Consider the following 27,489-nt stretch of genomic DNA (forward strand, 5'->3'; position numbering starts at 1 on the left):
ACTAGATTATTCAATGATGAAAAATTAAGCCCCTCACAATTTTTGAAGTTGCCTGGGTGATTTTGAAGAGCAAGATATAAAAAATGTTTTCATACATAACTTTATTACTTCAGTTATTTTTTAACTATTCCAATCAGCTCAGCTAGTAGAGAAAGTTTTTTTTTTATGTCTCAGGAGGTTAGAGAATTATTTCTGAAGCACAATGGGCAAAAAAAAAAAAACTTTTCTATTTAGTTGTACTGGCAAAACAGCACGACACTGGGCACTGATAGATTAGTAACACGATTCTTTGCTCGTCTGAATTCCAAAAATCATGCGATAAAACTTTTACAAAAGGAATAAAAACTTTCGAGATGTTTTGTATGATAACTTATTAAAAAGTGAATCAAAACTTTATCTGTTTCTAAACACTAGTTTTTATTCATATTAAACCGATTTCAGACCACTTCCTTTTAGCTAATGTGTGTTTGGGACCGCACTGTTGCAATACATATTTAAGAAACTCGACCCCCCCCCCAAATGAAATGCTGAAATGCCGCCCCTGTTTTTAAGCATGCTCTTTCAGAAAAAAAAAAATACTTTTAAAATTTAGGAAACGACCCCATTGGCCTGATATATTGTTCAATTCAAATGAAAAGCAAGAGAATCAACGTTTTTGGTGAAGTACTTTGCAGCAAAAAAAAAAGAAGTTCTGTTTGAAATAGACGATTCTTTCAAAGGTTTTTTTTAGCGGGAAACACATATACACTTATTGATACAAAGTTCCCTCAATCATAAGTGTACTTAAAAATACTTGAACTGTTACTTTTGCAAAGTAACAGTTCAAGTATTTTTCTGATGAAATATTTTCTTTTTCACTGTTCAGAATGTTTGTATTCAAATGAATGTACAAATAAATGAGTGAACGAGACTAAATGAATGAGCAAGTGAATTAACAAACGTAAATAAACGAATAAATATATTAATTAATTAGTTGACTGATGCTTAAATAAAGGAGTGAATAAAATAGTAAACAAATAAATAAATTAGTAACTGAATAAATGAATTTATACAATTAAACTAATTTGTGAATGAATGCGTAAATGATTTGATAAATGAAAGTATAAATAAATGAAATAAGCTGCTTCACTTTGCTCCATTCTCTTTGCCGCTCATAAATTGTATTAAGCATTTAATTCAATACAGATCGAATCCTCATATAAATAACAGCCGATGATCGTGTAACGCGTGTTTGAACAATGAAACTCGCGCCAAGGCAGGATAATTTGATAATATGTTTTGATAATGTTTAACATGCAGGGAAAGGCTTCATTGTACAACGCTGTACGCGATCCGGTATCTTAACTGTTTTACTGTGTCATTTCAGGGGAATGAAGAAACGAAAAAATGGCCAACAATGAACGCTACCTACTGGAGTTAAGGGTTAATCCACTGGAGTTGGGGTTTCCATTTCAACTATTAAAATATCACCAAATAGGCAATGGCTTCGTTCAAATGTAGAAGCAATTTTCACCCGTCATACCACGACGGGCGATTTTCTAGTATTAAATAAATAAGTTTTGCACTCAACATCGACAGGTTTTAATTAATATTTGAAATGCTGATAACAAAAGCTTTAATAATAACAAGAGTTATTTTTGATATACCAGAAAATATTACAATATGAGTACTGAATTTTGCGGACATTATCATATTCCTTGATATTTACAGGTATCCTTTTTTTCTTTTTTTTTTTGACTTGTATCAACTACATGTTTAATAACATAGTTAAGTTATTGTCAGATAGATTGTGCTACAAACTGAAAAATATTTTACCATTTCATTTTTTCCCAAACTCTCTAACTTAATAATTATCCTTCAAAGAACGGTCAACTTTTCTTTTGTTTTCTGAATTTATCTTTTCGGAGACGGGTAAGTTTTATGTTGTTTGCACGAAAAAATATCATTTCCATTGAATATTTATTTAACTGTCACAAGGACCATTAAAAATTAAATGAAAAACGCATTTTTTGAAGTAAATAATGAAACACATTTACTTATTTCTCGGTCGGTACATTCATCAAATGAATTAATAATATTTTTAATAGATTTTTATAAAATATGCACAGCGTAATTAATTCGTTTATTTGTTTGTAATTGCTCCTTCTCAAAGAGGAAAATTATTCAAACTGAAATAAGAGCATTTTACGGTGTTAAAATTCATTGCGTTAATGAACGTTTCCGACGCCTTTTGAAATAACGAACCTGCAACAAAAAGATTTTTCTCAGAAACCCATTTATTCGCACTGGCGGTCTTATATTGGGGTTTGATGGAAAAGTTAAGTCCGATCGATTCTTGTAAAGGAATGAAAATAAATTCTTCGCATTGAGGCGATCTTTCGCGAAACGTGATTCTCTCTCTTGATCCTCAGAAGAATTTCATCTTTTTTCCACTCATAGGCTGTTTAAGAAAAATATTGGTTAAACGGTTTTCTGAAATTGAGGGAAAGTTATTGGTTTTAATGTATTATGTCTTGAGCAGAAATGAATATTCATTGAGGCAAATGGGGCAGTGAGAAGCGAAGGAATGTAAGTGGACATTTTCAAGTTTTGAGTAAAACGCGTTTTAAAGATAGAGTCCTAGGCAGGCTTTCATTGATTTTTTTTTCTAAATCATACTATACGGAAGTACCTACCAGGGCTACTAGTACTATCTCCTGCCCCAATACAGAGGCGAGGTCCCCTACTATTTGTTCTAGTTATCTCTATATCTTTAATTTGGCCACTTACATCCCTTAGCTTCTCACTGCCTCAAACTTTTTTTTTACTCTTTTTTTTTTGTTTCCACAAACTGAAGGATAAGTTTTTGTTGCTGCATTCGACTCTTATTTTCACCTCTTATACATTAATGAAATTAGTGCGCAAACAAGCTTATTCTACTCATTTTTCCCAAGGACTGTCCTCAAATCTATTTTTCTCGTGATTGGTAGATAGCAAGTCACGTGATTTAATGTCATGTGGCCAGAGAAATTGAAGAAACTCAGAAAATAAGTACTATCACCTGCTTTTTTACGGAGTATAATTATTTAGTTTTATTAACTATTATTTCTTTTTATTTTCATTTATTTATTTATTTCATCATTTCATTATTTACATTGATTTTCAATTATTCAATTATTGATTTCAGTTTTTAGAAATTCAATCCTATTTGGATAGTTTTACACTATATTATTTTATTAGTTAACTGTAAACGCTTAGATATGGTGGTTATGAATGATTACGTTTCAAACCACCTATATTAATTTATTACTATCAACTATACTATTAAAACCTATGTATGTGTATGTCTGTAACCTTATCTCATCCGGACTGGCAATGTCTATCAGGCCAATACTGGTACCGTTGGATAGAGGAGCTCCGGGGAAAGCTATTCCGTCCGATCTCACCCCTCAAAACCTTTAGGCCCCGGAGATAAGGAACCGGATACCCAGTCCTGAGGAGTCCTGATGACATGAAAGCTTTCAAATCCGTTCATGGATTAAGATTCCTTTGTTTTAAGGGGTGGGAATTCTTCCTCAAACTATTTTTACAAAATGTCACACGTTCTCATTCCTGTATCCTGATGGCTGCATTCTTGCAGTAAAATGAGCCAAAAATTTTCTTGGTGTATGTTTTGCTAGTACTATTGTTGGATGAAAAAAGTGAGTTTAAAAAATGAGAAAATATAGTTTAGCATTTTTATTTTTTCACTTTTTTTTTCTCTCAAAATATACCTTGAAACAGAGGAAAAAATATTTTCAGACGTTTCAAACATAAAAAACTGATATGATACTTTCAGTTAAAAAAATATTTTTTTTTTTTTTTTTTTTGAATATACAATTTTGTCGAGAAAATATCGTTACGGTCAAAGGAAGATTAAAGTTCTAAAAGAATCATGAAATTTAACACTTAATTCCACCACATAATATAATGGAATGCGGGGCAAAATGAAATAGTTAAGATGAATAAATCGGAAATTTGTTTTAAAAATTACACTACATAAAGAAAGAACAGTGTATTTTATTACAAAAAACTTGTATTGAAACGTCATTCTTTATTTTCATTTTTATTTTTTTTTTTTTTGGCAGTAAATTTAGGCCTTTAACACAAGGCCGTAGCCAGGAAATTTTTTCGGGGAGGGACATGATCGGAGGCAAAAATGGTTCCAGATATGTAATAGGAAAAAAAGCGTTCAAAAATTATGTTTATTATGTTGTTTGCAAAAATTAAACTGAAATGTAATTAAAAAATTAGTTTCTAATAATTATTTTGATTAACTACTTCAAAAATTTCGTAATATATTCAGACACGACAAAATAAGAAAACTAACTGCCTACACTTTTACGGTCTATAATACATGATAGTGTTTTATTACATGTCTACAATTACAAATGCACGCAACAGAGGCTTTTAGAAAAACTTTCGAGCAAGTTAGTCAAAATAGTAACAATTGAAAAGCAATCTACAATTGCCACCTGAAAAAAAAAAAAAAAAAAAAAAACCACCCTTAAAGGTTGGTCTAAAAAATTACGCATTTAATCAAAAGTATGATTAGATTAAAAATGGTAGTTTTGATCATGTAAATCTGTTGAGTATTGTTGAAGTACACTGCTTGACAATTGCTAAGGAACAATTACGTTTCTTGGAATAGTTAAGAATAGATAATGATTAAAGAAAAAGAACGAAATATATAGTTAGTAGGGAGGATGTGCCTTTATTATAAGTACAAAATAATACAGATATTACTGCATCAATGAAGTAAAAACTTAAAAATAAAAAAATAATCCTACTTAAATGATTTTCATACAACCACAAAAAAAATGATCTAGGTCAGAATGATGGAGACATGAGTACCTTAATATGATGTATGATTACCAGGGACACTAATGCACAATTTACATCTGTTTTCCATACTCCCCACTAATTATTGAGGAGTGCTTGGGGGATGTTTTCCCATTCCTCTCTCAATGCGGATTTGAGTTCTTGTACTGTTCTGGGAGGGATGGTTCTTCGCGCAATACGTCTGCTAAGAGCCTCCCAGGCAAGTTCAATTGGATTTAAGTCGGGAAAATAAGCAGGCCACTGCATACGGAGAATGTTTTCACTTTGCGGTGTGTCTGACACTTCAATGCTCCAGTGTGGCCGTGTATTGTCGTCCGTTAAGAAAAATTCTGAACCTACAGCCCCCCTAAAAAGACGAGCATGGTTCCGCATAACATCTCTGCAATACATTTGCGACGTATCGCTTTCTTATTCAAAAATGTGAAGCGGTGTTCTGCCATTGTGCATGATGCCTGCCCATACCATGACGCCTGGGCCGTACCGATCACGTTCACAAACAAATTTTTGTGCATAACGTGTTCCACGCTCTCTCCACAGTAGTTGGTGACCAGAATCACTTGTCACACTGAAACGAGATTCGCCAGAGAACATCACTCTAGACTAATTTTGACAATCCCACCAACATGTTCCTTACACTACCGTAATCTCTCTCGGCGTGGTTGAACTTGGATGCAACGTACGGGCTTCCGTGCATAAAAACCGACATTATTTACTCGCCGTGAGATGGTTCTTGCAGAAACATGCGTACCGGTAGCGGTTGAGATTTGCAGCTATCTGTCCAGAAGTGAAATTTCTGTTCCTTTTTGCCACGTGTGCTATACATAGCGATCCTCTGAAGGTGTGATGCTCCTACCACGACCCCCGGCATGCTTTTGCAAATCATTTCCACCTTTAGTGACCTTCTTTAATCGGGAGATGGCACTTTTTGATACACCCATTGCAGCAGTCTTAGTGGTAACACTTCGACCTGCTTCCAGTCGTCCAACCGCTCGTCCACGATCGTAGATACTCAAATACTGTCTTGCTGACATTTTACTCTTAAGTATTTCAAGAATCAAACAGAATTTCAGAGAAAAACCTTTTTTAACATCCACAGGGTGGCGACAGGAACTGTGAAAAAAAGCTCCCTGACTTTTCCCTGATTTCCCTGATTAAGTTCACCAAATTTCCCTAATTTACGTTACCAATGATAATGGTTTTCTTTCTTTGCTCTACTTGAAATCCATTATATGTTTGTATAAAATGCAGTATTTTAAACGTTTTAAGTTGTATAAAGTTGTTGAACTAAAGATATATTTTAAAAAGATGCTACTTTTTTAATAAAATGGTTAAAAAAACATATCAAGTCAATTTTTTTTCGGGGGGGGGGGAGGGGGGAACCCTACAAAACAGTATATTAAATTTTTCTACATGGAAATATTATAGAAAATTTAAAAAAAAAAAAAAAACTTACTTCCAGGTACCACTTAGCATAAGAATTTTAAGAAACTATTAAAATTACTCTTAAAAACACGTGTATTTATGATGAAACTAAAAAGTAATTGAAGTTATTTTGAACTAAGTTTTCAAACAGTATAATCATTGTTGCAAGAATAATAAGTAATAGTGAAAGAATAGAAGTAATGTAGTTATTCTTATATAACTAATTGACATATTTATGCAGAACAGATGAAACCATTTGACATCCATTCATAGGGAGCTTTTCTCTAATCAAACACATAGGTTTCAATGAATGAATACAGCATTTTTTAACAATAAAAAAAATAAAGTACACTAACTTAAGTAAGTTACTTAAGTACACAAGTTAACTCTATTTCAAATGTTTTCAGTATGTAACGAAAAAAAAATCTTAGATTGCTTTTGTAACAAACAACTTTGAAATGAAAGAAAGAAAAAGAAAAGAAAGAAAAAAAAAGCAATTAGTTAATTTCAAAATATATAAAAGAAGAATACAACTTGGTTATAAAATTAAAGAATCACTTACGTCTGATGAAAAGAAAACCTTTATAATCTGCGGTAAGTTTTTTTTAATTGACGGTTCAATTTTAGCAATTAAATTAAAAACGCGAAGAAGTAATAACTTTTAAGCTTTTATAGTATTAATTCAAAAACCAAAGATTTCTTCTTGAAATCGTGATTACAGTACGCTAAGTAGTTCGAGACAACGGAATAAAGGCAAAGGAGCTAAGGCATTAATGAAGGCTTCCTCTTTGCCTGTATGGCTGTTTATTTTACGTAGCATTGAAAGTGTAAAAGGAAATTTCAAGCTAGGTAAAATAAACAACCTAGCAGACACAGAAGCAATCTTAGGAAGTCATCCTGTGGTTAATAAGTAAGATTCAATACTTTGACGTTGAGGAAAAAATATGCACAAATATGCGACAGTGTATAATCGCACCTCAATAATTTTACTTTTTTTGAACAGATAATTGGCGGAAAATGCGTAGGGAATTAGAGTAATTAATTTTGTAAAGCAAAAAAAAAATTTTTTTTTCTTTATAAAATCAATTTTCCCTGATTTTTTGTTATTTTTTCCAAATTCCCTGATATTTCCTTGACTTTTCCCTGATTAATAAAGTTCCCTGACTTTTCCCTGATCTCCCTGATTTCCCTGATCTGTCGCCACCCTGATCCAGCTCTATTTTTGTTAAAAACCAAACAGCGTATATTTTAGTACGAATCTTAAGCATGTATGCACTGTCTTTTATACGGATAACGAGTCTTTGTCTACCACTCCATCTGAACTTGAATTTATTTCCATTGGCCAGGTGGTTGAGGTACAAATTTGCATAAATCACTTGCTCCTTAGCAATTGTCAAGCAGTGTATGTATAACAAAGAATGTTTTTAAAATGTTATTTTGTCATAAAAATCATTAACATTCTGCGAAAGAACCAAGGTGTAAAAAAGTAAGACCGTTTTGATTTTTTTTTAATGTGTATATGGGTGTGGAGGGGGTGAGAAAGAGAAGGGGTCTGATTGGAAAGGAGATTTGTATAAAAAGGTCAAGTGAAGGAGGAGTAGAGGGAAGAATTTTGATCAGATAGTCTTCGTTTCTTTATTTTTTAGAGAAAGGTTAAAATTTCGGGGGAGGATTTATCCCGACGGTCCCACCTTGTCTACGGCCCTGCTTTAACAAGAAGTTCCGTCTGGAGCTAAATGAGCCGTATACTAATATCGACGATCTTTAATCTGATCAATATTCTCAAAATTAACTAAAATCGCAAATTATTTCAAACATATTTTTTAAACATTTTAAGCAAATTTCTAGAAATAAAATAGGGCTCGCTCATCTAAAGAATTTGATGCACAAAAATAAATAAACGAACAAATAAAGTAGCAGCACCTTTTAAATGAAGCAGTTGGACTTTTTTTTTTATATAAGAGTCGGGGTCGAATTCCAATAGTCGAAGTGAGTCATTTTACCTTCGTGTTTAAATTTTTGTCAAAGCTACGAAGTCAGAGTCGAAGTCGGCAAATCGGAGTCTAATTTTCGGGCACAGGAGTTGAAGTCAGAGTCAAGTTTCCCGAAATTCTCGGAGTCGGAACCGGGAGTAGGTCGTCAAGAGCTATTTCCAACAAAATTTGTTTGATGCAAATCCGCCTTTAAGTTCGGAATCTATATTGACTTTCAGTTTCTCCGTAGGTGCTAATGTTAAGAGATATGAACAGTTCAAAACTGAAGGGAAAATTGTTCAAATCAAAAAGATATTTTCGATACATGGGTTCTTCATCGAAAGCTTTTTCCTACGAAGTTTGTTTGAAGCCACTTTGCCTCTAAGTTCACACACACAAGATTTTTTTTTTTTTTTTGCTTTGAATTTCCCCATAGGCGCTAATATTAAGTTTTATTGAACTGTTCAAAATTGAACGTAAAATTGTTCAAAGCAAAAAATGAAATATTCAAATGAGGTGCCCTTGCTGAGATCTTTCGAACAAAAAAAAATTGTTCGAATCGGATTATTCACTCAAAAGTTATTAGGAGGGGACCAACAGACAGACATTTCCCCCCATATCAATACCCTCAATTTTTTATTTTGCGATATTTTTTTACTTATTTTATGTATTTCCAACTTTTTTTTTTTGTTTTTCGCGATACTTTTGAGATGCATTAAGCCTTCTTTCATGATTTTTTCTTCTTTCTCTGACTTTTACTGAGAAAGTAGGCTAAAAAAGAAGTGGAAAATTTTCACTTTTATCTGGCAAATTGAAAAATAAAATATTTTCTTTTCGATTATTAAAAAAATATTTTTGATCAAATGAGTTAGTTGAATAAAAGGCTGAATGGAGAAATGAAAAGATAATGAAAAAATCAACGAACAAGTAAATAAATAAATACAGTCCAATCACGGATTGTATGGAATTCGCAAACGTCCAGTTAAGACGAGTCTATCTGAATGAGGGGGAAAAGTAAAAATTTGATGCGCGTGTTCCGCTCATTCGAATGAGAATCGGCTTAATTTAGAGGCCAACATGCATCTTCAAAAGCTGACATTCCCAAAACTTATGGATGCGTCCATTTCCGCCTGTAAACCCAATGTTTCCATTTCCATACAGTCCGTGGTCAGACAGTAAATTAATATATAACGCTAAATAAATGAGCGAATGAATAAGAAAATATGTGAATGAATGAATAAGTAAGTGGATTACTAAATGAAGGAATGTAAATCAATTAATTAATAAATGAATACGTAAGTGGTTTAGTAAAAAATCGAATGAGTAAACGCAATGAATTATTTTACTTTGCTCCATCCACTTTGCCCGCATGCACTTCACTAATTCTGCAGTATATTTTATTTAAAATATATATAAGCCTAATATCAACCAACTAAATACAGCACCAAGTATTAGCAGGCTTTAATTCATACTTAAAATGTTAATAACAAGAACGTTGTAATTTTTTAGTAACAAAAATGATTTTTGAATTACGACAAAATATTTTTAATACGAGTATCAATTTTTGAAAATTGCTTGTATTATCATATTTTTTAATCTTTAGAGGTAGATTTTTTCTGACTGGAATAGACTGCATGTGTTACTACATAGTTAAAATATAACCAAATAGGTGGCGCTAAAAGCAGGGTAAATGCAGGGTGTCTGAATCAAATGCATCGAATTGGAGCAGTCGATTGGAAAAAAAAGTTTAAGCGCTACGAAGGCAATATTGACCAAATTCAGCAGCTGAATTGTTGGAGTTAGACGGCAAATTCTTTTCCTCACGTCTGACGCACCTACGCTTTTTACAATACAACAAAGAAAAAAAAAGGTGCCACCGCAAGAGGAGGCACAAATTGTTCTCTGGCATACAAAATACAAATCCGTAACAACTGAAAAGAACGTTTCGAACAGTTTATAAAGGAAACCTGCCCAGAATAAGAGCATTAAAATGTGGCACACATCTTTTCTCGATACGGAAAGTGTCAGGAAAAAGCTACTAAGGGAAGCACACTACGCTACTAATTGAGCTAAGAGCAACTTAGGAAGCACATGCGGAAGGGTGCAGGAGTGTTTCGAAAATTGTCACTTCAGTAGTTGAGGAAAACCTAACCTGACAGCGTTAAAATGGCTACGCAGATTCTAATCACAGCATTACGACGCTACCAAGTTAGGTTTGCCCCATCTATGGAGATTTCTTCTCCGTTCTTAATTTTAAACAGATAAGATGAATGGGTATGAAATTTTCCAACACTGAAATTGTCATTATTTAGTAAAACTTTCCGAGGATAACGTTCCACTTATTGTTATTAGTATTAAGTTATTATTTTTTAGGCTGCTTCTTCGAAAACGTTTAGAACTTATTATCCATTAAAACATTTTATAGAAATTGCTACTATTAGTAACAATATTAGCAACTTATAGCTTCTGCTTCCCCTGCTGTTTAAAAATGTATCGGTTAAAATAACTGCAAAAACATCTCTGTTTCTATGGAATGGTAAACTCATACGTTCATCCAAGCATAGAAAGTTCATCAAAATTTCGTCAAAAATGACGAAGTTAATAACGGTACAGTTTCAGTTTAAAAGAATGATATCTGAGAATAACTCAATCCAAATTATAAAACACAAAAAGAAAGGAAAAATAAAAGGAATATTGAGCTACCGGGTGATTGATTTCAGAAATTTCTTTTACTCGGCGGGTTCTTCTTTAATCGGTTTATTTATTCCTAAACTGTCGGATATTTTTTCCAAAGAACTAAATATCTTCATCAGTAAAAATTATTTCCTGTATGAGATGAAGATTTTGAAATGGTTATCAAATTGAAAGGAATGAATTTAAAAAAAAAAAATTAAATTCTAGTTCACGTTAGAATCAAACTTAAAAACTTAAAAAATGATTATTTACAATTTAATACATATGTCTGTCTAAAATACGCAAGCAGGACATTCGCCAGAATTAAACGAATTTAGTATTAGAATCGATATTGTGACATTAATCATCACAAGTTCATGACATCAGATTATTTCGTACTGTACTTATAATTTTGTCTAAAAAAAAAAAAACTTTAAAGAGAACTGAACTTTAAATTATAGAAAGAAAACTGCGTTTGAGAGTATTTTCCGATTCAATCATTTAAGGCTATTTGTAATTGTACAAAAATACTCTCTGTCAGCATCCATTGGTGAATATGTCAGCATCCTCATATAAATAGTAGCCGATGATAGAGTAACCCGCGTGTTTCAACAATGAAACTCGCGCCACGGCATGATAATTTGAAATGTGTTTTGGTAATGATTTAACATTCATGGAAAGGCTTTATTGTGACAAGAATGAACTCGACCCAGTGAGTTAACTGTTTTACTGGTAAGACTGTCATTTAAGGGAAATGAAGAAACGAAAAAGCAGTCAACTATGAACGCTATCTAATGCAGTTTAGGGCTAATCCACTCGAGTTAGGGTTACAATTTCAATTATCAAACTATGACCAGATAGACAATTTCTTCATTACAATGTAGAAGAGAAGCAATTTTTACCCGTCATACCTCTTGACGGACGACTTTCTAGTGTTTAAAAATAAAACCTATACTGCAGTGTGCAGGTAAAGGGCAGTAACTGCAAATTTTTCATTTTTCATTTTTTTGCATTTTTGTCATCTGTTGTACGTTATCTTTATTTTACAAGATCGCTTGTTTGGTTTCCGCTGAAAAAAAAAAGGCGCGAAAAAGACGTCTAATTCCAACATTTCCCTCTTGTTAGTATTGAATCCAAAGCGCATTTCTTCGAATATCTCGAAAATTCATTTTTGTAGATACTGCCGTTTACCTGCATACGGCAGTATAACGCAAAACGTGATTTTTTGGGGCAATAAATAAAAAAAAATTAATTTAATTTGGATCCCATACTTTTTCCATGTACACCTATTAAGGGATGGCAGTTTTTTATAACTCGAAAAAAAAGGACGCATATATTCATGTACGCACACTAGAAGTAATACTTCTCAAATGCAAGACTTTTTAGACCTTTGTTACGCATAAAAAAGTATAATTAAACTAGAGGACTAATTTAAACGCAAAGAAAGGCAATATTTCTGTTAGTGTCTGAGATGTAAAAAGAACTGTATGGAACATTATAAAGAACAAACATTAATTATAATAGTGCTTTAGACGGTAACTGCTCTCCTACCTTATCCGAACCTAGGCGGAAAAGACTACAGAGATTCATTTTTCAATTATCGACAATTTAACGTTGATTCAATAGATATCTCACCAAATCCTTATATATTATTTCCGTAGCCTGTTTTTGGTTTCTACGCCAGATTTTCCTCAATTCTTGATCGATTTCTTTGATTTACACCTTATTTTAAAGCTTGTGGTACTGGCTACTGACGAAAAATAGACCCACGGTCAAAAAATTGTTTTTTTCGGCCGAAAAACCTGTTTTTAAGAACCAGAATGAGATTTTCGGTTAAACTTATAACTTTAACTTGCACTATGACCGACAGAGCTGAATAGCTTGATCGGCAGAGCGTTCCCCTCGTAACTAGGAGAATGCGTGTTCTGGCCCACGTCCGGACAAGCTGCATCAAATAAAATAGAGAATTATCGTGTATTACATGCACACTTAATTAAGTGAATAACAAATCTGAGGGAATAGAATAAATGAGTAGGAAACGCACTTTGCTGTTAAGAAAACTTGATGTGGTTTTGTGATAAAGTACTTCTGAATTGTGCGGTGTTTTTTTTAAAGCTTTGGCTCTAGTAAGAAAATTAAAGCATAATGTAAGTGAAAATATAAGTAACAGGTTTCAGATTTCGGACTACAATAGAATTGTTTTTTGTTCAGAAAAAAATAATAAATCGTATATTGAAATATATATTCGTCTAATGACTTTTTGACTCTTTGTACAAATAAAAAAATCACTACCTCAATTTGAAGGATAAAATATATATTTTTTTCTTTTTTTTTTTTTTTTTGCAAAAAAAAAAAAGCTTATCACATTTTTACTACATTCGAAAAGCTACGCTTAAAAAAGAGCATAGTTCAATTTTTTTTGTATTTTAACCCTGCTTTTAAATGATGAACACGTGCTGCCATCTAAGTTATAACGGTTCAAGCAGCCTGCGGTAACAAATTGTAAAAAATTTCAAAAATAAAAACATTTCTCTTCAATATCTTATTTTATATATTATTCCCCTCTCATTTTAAAACTTATCAGGCGGGCTAACGACAAAAAATAGACTTACGTCGAAAAATCAAGTTTTCGAAAACGCTCCTTGCTGTTTCAAATCCTTGATGCAGTCTGTAGTTCTTATGCATTTTTTTAAAGCAAAGTTCTAATGCAGTTTTCCAATTTTTTACGTCGCTTTCGGCAAAAAAATAAAATAAAATAAAATAAAATAAATAAATAAATAAATAAAAATAAAATAGCCTGTGTGTGTGTGTTTATATTTTAATAAAGCTTAAAAGCACTGGACTTAGTTGTTCGGTTAAATTGATAAGATTTTTTCGGTAGAGCGTTCGGCTATAAACTATCTGAACTTCGGGCAAGCTTGGGCTGTCCGACATAATATCAAATTTATATTAGTATTACGCATTACATGTACTCATAACATCCTTATATATTATTTCTGTAGCCTGTTTTTGGTTTCTACGCCAGATTTTCCTCAATTCTTGATCGATTTCTTTGATTTACACCTTATTTTAAAGCTTGTGGTGCTGGCTACTGACGAAAAATAGACCCACGGTCAAAAAATTGTTTTTTTCAGCCGAAAAACCTGTTTTAAAGAACCAGAATGAGATTTTCGGTTAAACTTATAACTTTAACTTGCACTATGACCGACAGAGCTGAGTAGCTTGATCGGCAGAGCGTTCCCCTCGTAACTAGGAAAATGCGTGTTCGGGCCCACGTCCGGACAATCTGCATCAAATAAATTAGAGAAATTACATGCACACATATTTAAGTGAATAACAAATCTGAGGGAGCAGAAAAAATGAGTAGGAAATGCACTTTGCTGTTAAGAAAACTTGTTGTGGTTTTGTGCTAAAGTACTTCTGAATTGAACGGGTTTTTTTTTAAAGCTTTGGCTCTTTTAAGAAAATTAAAGCATAATGTAAGTGAAAATATAAGTAACAGGTTTAAGATTTCAGACTACAATAGAATTGTTTTTTGTTCAGAAAAAAATAATAAATCGTATATTGAAATATATATTCGTCTAATGACTTTTTGACTCTTTGTACAAATAAAAAAATCACTACCTCAATTTAAAGGATAAAATATATATTTTTTCTTTTTTTTTTGCAAAAAAAAAAAAAAAAGCTTATCACATTTTTACTACATTCGAAAAGCTACGCTTAAAAAAGAGCATAGTTCAATTTTTTTTTGTATTTTAAACGTGCTGTTAAATGATGAACACGTGCTGCCATCTAAGTTATAACGGTTCAAGCAGCCTGCGGTAACAAATTGTAAAAATTTTCAAAAATAAAAACATTTCTCTTCAATATCTTATCTTATATATTATTCCCCTCTCATTTTAAAACTTATCAGGCTGGCTAACGACAAAAAATAGACTTACGGTCGAAAAATCAAGTTTTCGAAAACGCTCCTTGCTGTTTCAAATCCTGGATGCAGTCTGTAGTTCTTATGCATTTTTTTAAAGCAAAGTTCTAATGCAGTTTTCCAATTTTTTACGTCGCTTTCGGCAAAAAAAAAAAAAAAGCCTGTGTGTGTGTGTTTATATTTTAATAAAGCTTAAAAGCACTGGACTTAGTTGTTCGGTTAAATTGATAAGATTTTTTCGGTAGAGCGTTCGGCTATAAACTATCTGAACTTCATGCAAGCTTGGGCTGTCCGACATAATATCAAATTTATATTAGTATTACGCATTACATGTACTCATAACATACACACGTAATAAAATAAATGCAGTGGGAATGCTACTTGGTGTTTCGACTCCTTTATGCAGGCTACAGTTATCATTCGGATCAGTTGACTGTTAATCGAAGGGTGTTCTTCCTTTTTTTAAGCTTTGACTACATCCAGATCGCTCAGCATAATGTAAGCATAAAAAAATATTATATATACCTAAAGGAAATCCTTTTTGTGCAGAAAAACATTTTCATTGTATGCTGAAATGTAGATGTTTCTAATAGCAGTTTTCAACCTTTTGTACAAATGAAAAAAAAAAAAAAAAAAATACTACGCCAAATTAAAACTACGAGTTTCACCCAGTAAACCTTTAATTTTTTATTCGCGCGAATACGATATAAAGCATTAAAATTATTATCAACTTCACTAGCAAGAAATCATTTTCTACTCCTCTGCTATCTGCTGAAAAAAAATCTGCGTTCAAAAAATTACACTTAAAAAACGGACTCAGTTCAACCGGTTTTGGTTTTGAATTTTAAGTGTTCGAATAAAGGAGAAACATGTGCGGGCATTTAAGTCGTAACGGTTAAAGCAACCTTCTGTGTGAAATAGTTCAATATTCAAAGATAAAAACACTTATTTTCAATCTAATTTATTACTTCTCTAGAATGTTTATTTCAATCGATACGTGAGATATTCGTCATTCTTTAATCAAATTCCATGCATTACGAATAATTTTAAATCGTATATGCTGGTTAATGACAAAATATAGAAGCATGATCTTAGTATTATTTGTTTTTTTTTTTGGCAAAAAGCTTTTTTGTTTTTTTACTACGCATTCCTTCAATGAATAGCTTTCGAAAAGGAATTCGCAATTGCTAGGTTTGTTGGGGTGTCGGGCTGTTAATCAGAATGGCGCCAATTTGAATCCGTGCCAATAAATATCTCTTTAATGTTTCTTTTTTTCCTGTCAGATGCTCACATGGGCAGCACTGTATTTGCCACAACCTGTTTTTTTTCACATTCACAATTATTGCTTTTTCACGAGTCACTACTCAGCCACTTTTAATGATATTTATGTTTGCATTGAAAATATGTACTACCAAAAGGTGAGCGATGATCAAATTATCACAACGTTGTATTTAACGAGGTTTTGTCACTGATGTCTTTAAATTACATGTCTTCTCTTCTGCGCTTACTTTTTTTCGGTTCTTCTTCATAATGTTCTTTCTTTGAAATTTTTAAAGAGCGAAATGCCTTATGAAACGATTCGAAGCACAGTGCGGAGTTCCGCACGGGTCGACTAGTATCATTAATTGTGTCAAACTGATAATGAATTCGAAAAAATTTTGTCACCGAATTTCTCGACAAGTTGGAAATAAATAGTTAAATTGGCGACGAAAAGTTTGGCGGCCAAAACCTTGCGATATATCGCCAATTTGTCACTAATTTATATCATTATTATAGTCAGCGTTGAAATCAACGACGATTTGCCACCCAAAAAAGGGAAAACAACAATTTGGAGCATCCGAATGTAATCAAAAGCGGAGGTGCGCTACTAGATTCCACTCAGAGTCTACGTACAAAATTTAAACCTTCTATGTGATTCTCTTGGTTGTACGCCGGACCAGCACGGTTCAAAGAAACATTTGACCGGTTCTCAGAGTTTTGCTCGTCCACATAAAGAAAATTTTCTCACTCCAAAAATAAAAATAAGTAAATAAATAAATAAATAAATAAAAATGATATCCTTTATGACAAGGACACCTAAACTGGTTTCCTTACTTTCAGCACCTCAGTGAAATGTTCTCTTACTTTCCTGTAAGAGTTTCGACTTCACATGAGATAAAATTCAAATAAATTTGTGAAACTTTATATGAAACAAAGCTAACGAGTGTTAAATAGTAAATGCTGTGATATTTAGTGAAACGAAGAATAAGTGCTATTTCAAATGCAATTAAGAGTGAGAAAATTGTTTTAGGTCCTCATCAGCTTTTCATTTCTGTGTGCGGAATAAACTTCCGATTACGAAGTAAAACGTTCACCTTTTGGCGGAAACATCGGATGTGAAAAATTAACGTTTCGAAACACAAAATTGGAAAAACATCTCGTAAACGCGCTTTGAGGTTTTCGCAGTCACTGCATAGCGCTCAGAAGCTAAACTCTTCTTCTTATTTAAAAAGGTTCCTTATAACCTCGGTACATGAAATCGTAATCATCTTGCAATTAGTGTTTTAATGACTTTCAGGGGTGAAAACAGGTTGAAGTTGGGGTTGTCTCCCCTCCTCTACCCCTGTTTTGAATCCTTGGTTTCAAGCCTTACTGCCAATCCTAGAGTGCTATTGTCGTGGGGTTACAACACAACAAGTTTAAATTACTACCGGTTTTCAGATTTTCAACTATTCTTTACAAATTACTATATTACAATACTACTTACTATTACTATTACTATATTTACAATATTACTATATTTACCAAATTACTATATTACACTATTCTTACAATAATACTGAAACGTTAAGTCTAATTGCCAACCATAGTATGCTATTATCGTTGGGCACTGAGGCACACTAAGTCAAAAGGGATAATTTTCAGATTTTCAGTTTTTCCTGGCAACAAGTCTGAGATGTTCCTACTGGTGAAACCCACTGAGTTATATCTTAGTTTATTTCAATTGTATTTAATGTTTCATTTCCATACTTAGTATTCTAGCCTAATAGTCTTCACTGGTGAAACACAAGAACAAAAAACATGTTTTTTGACACATCTAGTTTCACTTGTAACTCCAAACATCAGCGACAACACTTTTTGGGGCAACCTTGGATTTCCGGGTGGTTTAATTGGACGAATTCTGGAGTTACCAACCTCAAAAATTTGCAATGATTTGTTAACGGATAGACAGAATAGCCATTATTATTAGACTAGAAATTGCTGCTCTTCTTCTATACATTTTAATGAAGCAATTGCCTTTTTGATGATATTCCGATGATTGAAATTTTAACCCGAACCCCAGAGGATTAACCCTAAACTCTAGTAGATAGCGTTCATAGTTGACCGTTTCTTCGTTTCTTCATTCCCCTGAAATGACAGAGTCTTACCAGTAAAACAGTTAAGTTACCGGATCGAGTTCAGCCTTGTCACAATAAAGCCTTTCCCTGCATGTTAAACATTACCAAAATATATTACCAAATTATCATGCCCGTGACGCGAGTTTCATTGTTGAAACACCCGCGTTACTCGATCATCGGCTATTATATATATATGAGGTTATAGTTCAATGCTTCAAATTATGCAGCAAAAAATGAAGTATCGATTCCTATTCTCCTCCAGTAGCTATTTAAAATCTTTCATTTTCAGGAAAAGGGCTGATTTTTTTTTTTTTTTTCATTAAAGATTCTGAGTAAGAATAACCTGCTAAACCTCAGAATTAAGCAGTAAAACTAAGGTAGAACTACATGCGGTGTACCGGCAGCTCGTCTATCACATCCACAGACTGCAGTTTCGTCCTCGTTACGTACTCATCACTCTGACGTAGATAGTAACCGAGCTGGAGGCAGATGTCGCCTCACTCAGGCTGAGAGGGCCAACAAACCGGTACGTAAAGTAAATTCAGCTCATCAGAGAGAGTCCGCAGTCATGATGCAGTTCAACTCGTAAATTGAAGGTAAAGCTTAGGTATAAAGCAATAAGTTACCATTCTTAAGCCACGGCTAAGGCAAAACTGCATGTAATATCCGACAAACCGGTTATCACATCCAAAAACACACAGCTTATCGTAGCATTACACGTAGTTCTGCCTTAGCCCTGGTTTAAGGCGTTACCGTCGCAACAGTGTTGCAACGGTAGCCACTTAATGGTGTGATTTTGACCCAGTGGCCATCCATTAAGGCGTTGCTACAGCGATGGGTCCAAAATGCAAATAAATTTTGTTAATTAGTTAACGTCTAAGTTAAATTTAGAAATTAATCTTCTCAACTTCCACTTGATTCTATCAGGCAACCATTTCAACTGACAGTCGGAAGCTCAGAAACACGCCGAAAATCAATTCAGCAAAAGGGGTACCTAATAAAATTTCAAACAACTGGAGCAAAAATCAGCCGTAATTTTTGCAGCAATGCCTCACTTCCTATTGAAGAGGAAGAAGAAGGATTCCTCATTTCCTAGGAAGAAGAAGAAACTGAGTATAGGGCTTGATTTTGCCTTTGTTTTAAAATATCGCAGAAAAATTTCAATGAAACGGCCCTTTCTCAAGAACATTGCTTTTAAATAAAATTTTGTCCTCCATGTCGACGAAACGTCTTTCCCAACGAGTTCAAGAGCTTGCCATCCCAAAGGGCACAAAAACAGCTACTTGTGAGATATGTAGCCAGAAAGCTACAACAAAATGTGAAACTTGTAAAGTGACTCATTACTGCAGTGAATACCATAAGATCATGGACTTGAAATCACTGCACAAATCTGTATGCTCTCAGTTGCTATTTTTACGAAAAGAGCATTTTTTACCGTTTACTAAAGCAGAGAGACTAAAAGATGAAGAAATATTTTCCAAATGCAAAGAAAGAGTTCAATTTTTAGCTGAATTGAGCACAAGAAAGTGGTTGCTCCAAGAAAATGCCGAGTATGCTTTCCCATCTGCAATGACAGCCATGAATATAGCAAAAGACTTGCACGGAGAGCATGCAATCAATGTCATATACCCCGTTTGTTTGGTATCAGAAACTTGTCTTGGCCTACAAGAACTAAATGCTGCTAAAGATCATATGATACTGGGTTGCTTTATATCTTTAAAATATGATAGAATACCTGCCGCAGTGATGGCAAAATTACAACGTCTCAAGGGATTGGTCTGCATGAAAACATCCAAATGGACTTCAGCCAAGGAAGCTTTTGCAGAGTGTATTTATGCAATTGCTATGGAATACGGTATGAGTAGTTTGAGAATGGGAGTTGGATTTGGCCATTTGGGACTTGTTTTACTACATTTTGATAACATAGATGGAGCCATGACATGCTTTCACAAAATGGCTGACATGTGGTTGGAGTATCTTTTAAATCAGTATCAAAACAAGACTATAAGAAGCGCAACCGATTTGGAAATGGAAACAAATGAAGAAATAAGAGAACTTGAGTTCCAGTATCTAGAATCTCAGATCATTTTCAAGTGGATGTACGAAGCTATTAGAAAATTAGGAATGAACAAATTGACGGATATCATAAATTTCAAAATTTTGTGCATACAAACATTAGCTCGCATTAGAGCTGGAATGCCAGATGAGGCTGTTGTTTATAGAGAGGAAGCATTGGCTACTGCTACACGTACTAAGCAAGATCGAGCTGTACCTAAGTTCAGAGTCGATGTGTTAATTGATGTTTTACAGGATGACTATTTGCTCTTATGGGAAAGGAAGCATAATCGGCCAAGAACCATTGCCACACAGTACTTAGAAAGAATTAAAGCAATAAATATTTAAAATGCTTTCAAACTCAACATCATAGGTGTAGACTCCAAGGATATGGAAAAAAAAAATCATATTAATTTTTTCTCTAAAACGCAATTAAACAGATTAAATCACTAAAAACATTAAACTGGACCAAAAACTCTTTCTTCGTCTTGAAGGAGTCAAAAAAGTCATGAAAGTAACCAAAACTTGATCGGCCAGCAAAACAAGAAACGTTAATTCAACAAGTTGCTATTCTTGGTGACTGAATCAATAAATAAAAAATATTCACCAGAAGAATAAGTAATTGGGGCTATTTCGATAATTGGGAATCTGGCGATCTTTCTTCATTGGCATCAATTTTTGGCTCCAGCGCCTGCGCGAGAAGTATTTTTCTATGCAAATCAAAACAAAGAGATCAGAAACATCTATTCACATAGGATTACTATAAATCAGCAGGGTTACCAAAATAAAATTATTTACGCCAAAAATGAAGCGACCGCGCCAGATTCCCAATTATCGAAATATCCCCAAGTAATTTTACAAGTACGTATCAAAATAAATTTTAGCGCACCTAAAATTATCTTTTTGCCAAAGAAAAGGTTACGGGGAATTATCATAACTTGGAAGATGCCAAATTGCCAAAAAAAAATCCAGTGCTAAAATATCTGTTGCGGTTTTCAACCCTCATGTTTAATTTTGCTTTGTTGAAACTGTTTTAAAGCTAATTAACGGCTTTGTTCTGTTATCTGGTGGATTATTTTATATTTTAATTGTTTAATTTAATCATTCGACGGATTATTTTTAATCTCAACGTAAATTTTATTTAATGGCTTGTTTTGCTTAAAAATTAATTAAATATTAAATTTTACATTTCAGAAACATTGAATTTGGCAACGTTTAGCAATTAAATTACGTACTTGCTTCGAAAATGACTGCGATATGTTCCTTGGTAAGTGGGGAAAAAATCATTTTCATCCACCAAAATATTTTAAAAACAAATTAATGAAATGACAATTTTAAATGGCCAAGGCTTTGAAAAGGTAATTACACATTAAAAAGTTTTATGTAAATGAGTGAAAATACACGCGCAACATTGCGACGTACGTCATAACACACAGACTGGAAAACTGGTGAATAATAAGGAAATTCAAGCTAACTACTCAGGCAAAGTTTTTGAAAATAAAAATGGATACTTCTTAAAATTCTACACTTTTATTAAAAGTTCGGAAATAATTTAAATGCGGCTGTAAAATTTGATATTTAACTTATTATTTTTAAAAACTTTTTCTCAATTCGCAACTCCAATGAACTATAGGGGGCGCTGCAGCCACTGTCTAATGGCGGATGAAAAAGGCAAAAGAAACAGATGCCGTAACTTATAACTTGCTTTGAAGCTAAATGAATGACAATAATTTTTCATTGTATTTGTGGGAAACTTTCTTTTCTATTCCTTTCCAAAGAAAACACGTGGAACGAAATGTTTTACCCTTTTCTTTAGTATTGTTAATCTCCGCAAGGGTAGCGTATTCGAGCTCTGGAGTTGCGAATACCGTTATGTCCTGTTTTTAAGTTTTAAGTGCAGCCTTTACAACATTGATTAAAGGAAACAATTTAAAATAATGCACTACTTTTAGTGAAAATTTCAGCTGCATGAAGATATGACACTATTAAATGCGGGGAAAGTGCAGGGAAAACAAAATTTATTAGGATATTAGAAAGTCGCTCGTCATGGTATGACGGATGAAAATTTGCTTCTACATTTGAACGTAGCCATTGCCTGTTGGGTGATATTTTGATAGTTGAAATTTTAACCCTAATACCAGTGGATTTACCCTAAACTCCAGTAGGTAGCGTTAATACTGTTGGCCATTTTTTCGTGTCTTCATTCCCCTGAAATGACGCAGTCTTACCAGTAAAACAGTTAAGTTACCCGATCGAGTTCAGCCTTGTCTCAATAAAAACCTTTCATTGCATGTTAAACATTACCAAAACACATTGTCAAATTATCATGGCGTGGCGCGAGTTTCATTGTTGAAATACGCGGGTTACTCGATCATTGGCTATTATTTATATGAGGATGCAAACGATCCGAAGAGCAATGCAATCGTGAATGCATGTTGCATTATTTAAATCCATTACAAGATCCATATGGTGGTAAGAATATCTAAACGCCCCCATTCAACGTTTACTATTTACTAGCTGCGTCGCCCAGCTTTACACGGTCAATCTCCAAAATAAAAGTTATGTCAAGTGACGCGTGTTCAACAATAAGACTTGAACAAAAAAAATCGGTAAAATTTTTCGGTAGATTGCGGAAAAATAACCAAGAAGGAAAAATTTTGAATTCCCCGATTTTAGGAAAAGCCTCAAAACAAAAGTCAAAATTTTATTATTTCATATTCGAAATAAAAATGGCAACACATATTTTTCTCAATGATTTTCTTCGCGCTACAAAGTTTAATAAACGCATTGTTACGGAAAGTTGAGATGAAACACTAAATAATAATTTGAATGGAGGAAAGTCTTCGAAAAACATGGATTTTATGTCGAAACCTAAGTGTCATAATTAATATAGTTTTCAATTGATATCTCCGCTAATTATTATCGGAGGATTATGTTAAATAGCCAAACATAAAGACGGGAAAATTAGAAATCTGTTGATACCTTGTTCGATGGTCTGCTCATTGGTGTTCAGGAGAAGTAACTTGGACATACATACATTGGTGCATACATAGAAACATATGCTCAGTTTTTAATTATATAAGATTTTTATGCGCATATGAGGCAGTAAAAAGCAAAAGGATATCAGAGTGAAATGAAAAATTTGGAGATAACCAGTACAAACTATAGAATAAGCTTTCATCTCTTTGGGGCAAGGGGTGGTTATGGTAGTCCTAGTAGGTATTACTATACAGCATGGCTTAGAATTTTATTTTTTACTGTAAACCTTTATAGGATCTGAACGGTTGTTGTTGTTACTAATTCCAGATTGTATAGCTTAGCTACACCATCTCCATAAAACCAAAAATCTCCAAAAAGTCCATCAAAAAAATTTTGGTCGCTTAAAATCTTGGGCATTGTGAAATCTAAGCACTTGAGTACATTGATAGGAGAGGCCTGATAGGCCCTGCACCAATGACACTCCGGAAACTGTTTCTCCTCCTTCTGGGAAAACAAAAGAGATTTGATGCGTCCACTGAGAAAGATTGAGAGTGGCGTCTATCGTCTCCAATGGATGGAAAGAATATCGAGGTCTTTGGTCAAAATACCAAGGGTGATCAAGAGGAGTCTGCCACATTGCGTTTAGCTCCATTCTGGTATTTGAGGAGACTTTGGAGAAAGTTAAAGTACTGTTATTGTGCAAACTTTCGTTAGAGGCAGTCTTGGCCAGATAATCGGCTCTCTCACTTCCCCATTGAAAGTAAATGGAGTGTCTGTTGGAAAGCCGAACCGTGAAATCTAGAATATTCAGGCTTCTCAAATCTCCAATAGCACTAGTCAACATCAAAAATGCATCCGGCTAAAAACAGCTATTTTCGAAGTATTTTACGCCGCCACCACACATTAAGAATAAAATAACCATCGAAAATTAAAAGAACATATCCAAAAAACATTTTTTTCTGCTACAATACTAATTATTGTAGTAATTATAAACAAAGAAATTGAACTTAAAAATAATATAAGCATCGAAAATTAAAGGCTCATATTAAAAAAACATTTTTCTACAATACTAATTATTGCAGTAATTATTATTACAAACTAAGAAGTTAAACTAAAAGAAGTCAACATCCAAAATTTAGGAGCATATTAAAAAAAAAAAATCTGCTACAATACTAATCATTGCAGTTATCACAAACAAAATCATTACCATTTTCGAATGCTGAAAGCTTTTTATGACAACACTGAGTGAAAATACAACATTGTATCCAGTTTTCCTTTGGCTGATCATCTTCTTCAATGAACATTTCATCACAGAAAATGCACCTTACAGCATCAAATTTCTTTACTTAATTCTTCTTATCATTCTCTTATGCAGTCCTATGTTTTGTAGATTTTTGATTTAGTCTTTTTGGTAGTAGTTTTTTTAACAGTCTTTTAAGAAGCTTTAGTAGAAACATCACCTAGTTACTTCATGACAGTCTTTTTTGATTTTTCAAATTTTTGTTTCTGATTGTCCGTTACTGGAGTACTTGTCAGGAGTGCTGAGCTCTAACTTTCATTTACGTGTTATTATTGGTTTAATTGGTTGGAATAGGTCGTAAAACTGAAGGACTTTAGTAGTTCTCAGAATATTCAGGTTTGGATGAAGCGGCAGGAACATCATTGCCTTGGACTTATTCTCTTGTTTCAGATCCCATGGGAGTATAAGGACGGTCTTCAATGGTAGCATAATCTTGAGATTTTAAAATTGAAGGACTTCGAGGTTCTGATGAAGTGATTTGTCATGACCGAGCATAGTGAATGTAATATCCACTTTGCCCTTCAGGTACATTTTTGAGGTTACTAAAAATTACTAAAAAACCAGAGCATCTAAACTCATCGTCTACGGATAGTTGAAAGCTACATAATCGTACATCAAATCCTACTCATAACAAAGAACATGTCACAAACAGTATTAAAGTTATAAATGAAACGCTAACCTCTGTAAACTAATATTGTTTTCCCCAAAACATACTTTGTTCGGTCACTGACGTCGCGTGACGCAAACTCGTCCCGACGTGTTTGCCGCACACGGAGCGGCAACAGGCAATCGTTGCTATGACAACGCGGCAGCCAGCCAACTACTTATTTGGGAGTTATAGGTAAAATGCGCTTTGCCCAGGGTATCCACTTTATCCGGGTTTCCCCTGCTAGAAAGTAGATATGGGTATACGGGAAAGTAGGCTCGTTTATTTCTAGACGGAATTTCTTGTTATTTAAAAAGAAAAAAAAATCTCTATACATGGTGAATAGTTGCATATTTAAGTTCACTCTACTCGTTCTGAATGTTTTCTGATCAAAAAGTAAAAAAGTGCAGCGAAGAAAAACAAAAATTGCGATACAATTGTGTTAAAGGGTATGAATAAAAATACATTGATATTTCAAATGAAATTTAGAATTACCCTATAGTTAGCGCAAACCTAACCTAGCAGCATTGTGAAGGCTAAGCGTATCCTAATCTCAATATTACGACGCAACGCTGCCAGGTTAGATTTGTCCCAACAATTGAAATGAAATTAATTTTAAAATCTCTTACTGTTACATCAGGTGGGCAGCGGACACCGCAATGTTTGAAGTAATCCCTCAGAGCTCCTCGAGCGGCCGCAAGGAGAACATCATTGACACTGCAACGGGCAACTTGTCGAATCCGGTCCACTGTAGCGGCCCGGATTCCAGCCGACCAACCAACGGTCCGGCGCGAAGTGAAAGGCTGACGGTGAGAAACTGGGTTATAGTCCCTGCGCCTGAACAGCAACCATCCCAGCAGACTGAGAGGAGCAACAGCAGCAGCTCGAAACACGTTCAGAGGGAAGTTGAGTCCTCCATGGCGTGGTTTGAGTCTCAGCATCTGCGGATGATCGGCCAAGAAATTGCCAAGCACTTTCACCAGAGCGACGCCATCGCTGAGCGCATGGTGGACACGGACGATGAGGACAGTGTCACGTGCCATTCCGTAGTCCCGCACCATTCGCACTTCCCACAGAGGTCTGTTTGGAGCCAAGGGAGCATGGCTCATAAGTTGCGAAATGAGGTTCCGAAGCTGATGCCTGGTTCGCACACGACGTGCTTCTTCGAACACATGTTGCTCGATGTCGAAATCCGTGTCGTCCACCCAGCAGTAACCCGCTGATACGGACACCACTTTCTGCGTGAAACGGGCGAAAGCTCGTTCTCCGTTCTCCGTTGTCTTGTCGAGGACGCGGCTCTGAAGGATCTGGCGAGTTGTCCGTACATCTAAACCTCGCTCGACAAAAAAGAGACAGTGGGCTACGTATGCATTCAAGTCGTGCAACCAGAAAGCATCAGATGCTGATAGGTAACGTGAGCAACCAGGCAAGCCATATCCTAAACGGCTAGCGCAGCAGGAGGCAATAGCAACTCGAAGTACGGATGCTACAACAACTGCTACGGTAAGGATGGCTACAACAGGTAAACCAAAAGCTAATCCCCCTACTGCAAAGCAAGTGGAGATGAGAACTACTGGTACGATTCTTCTGTCTGTCGGATGCCGAATTTTCTTCACGGGGGCACTTTTTAGGTATTGAGGAACCACAACTGGTGCCTCTAATGCTGTTCTTTCTGTAGGAGAATCTCTCTCCTCTTCGGCATCACTTACTTCCATTTTATGAAATCTTCTATACACACTTTAAGCAAAATCTGCTTAAAGCAGCTAGATATTCCTGTCACAAGTGCTTGAGGAAAGATTTTAACTGACCAAGTCTTCCCTACATTGCACAATTAATAGAGCAAAATGAGTAGGAAAACTAATACTTGTAAGATGCTTACCAAATGATACCTAATTTATGAGTGTCGGTCAATGTGATCAAATTTCAAAATGATTTGGTTGACTAAGTTCACAAAAGGAAATTTTTAATTACTAGTTGACAGTTAATGAAAACATTTCTTTTCTTCTAATTTTCTCTTAAAATGGAGCAAAAAGGAAATTACTGATATAAACTGTTGACATATTTTACCGATAGTTATATTTTATACGAAAATAGAGTTTATCAGTTTAAAATCGTAAAATATAGTAATTTAATATGACAGTAATAATACGTCATTTACTTTATACTTTTAAGTTAAAATTCGTTGATTTTTCAATGCATTGCCTACGATTTGCAACATTTATATACCTTTAATGCACTTGTAAATAAAATGTTTTTTATCTGAAAATTTAATAAATATG

The 27,489-nt window shown here is 34.2% G+C and overlaps 1 protein-coding gene across 1 annotated transcript in view; it reads right to left on the reverse strand.

Annotated features, from left to right (window-relative positions):
- LOC129216483 (uncharacterized) overlaps window positions 1-26,925 on the reverse strand; it is a 52,092-nt gene extending 25,167 nt beyond the window's left edge. Inside the window, exon 1 of the mRNA XM_054850698.1 lies at window positions 25,840-26,925. Coding sequence (XP_054706673.1) covers window positions 25,840-26,925 — 1,086 coding nt within the window. The remainder of the gene's footprint in view (window positions 1-25,839) is intronic.
- Between the last annotated feature and the right edge of the window lie 564 nt (window positions 26,926-27,489).

The sequence above is a fragment of the Uloborus diversus genome, chromosome 2 (assembly GCF_026930045.1).
Source record: "Uloborus diversus isolate 005 chromosome 2, Udiv.v.3.1, whole genome shotgun sequence".
Taxonomy (NCBI): domain Eukaryota; kingdom Metazoa; phylum Arthropoda; class Arachnida; order Araneae; family Uloboridae; genus Uloborus; species Uloborus diversus.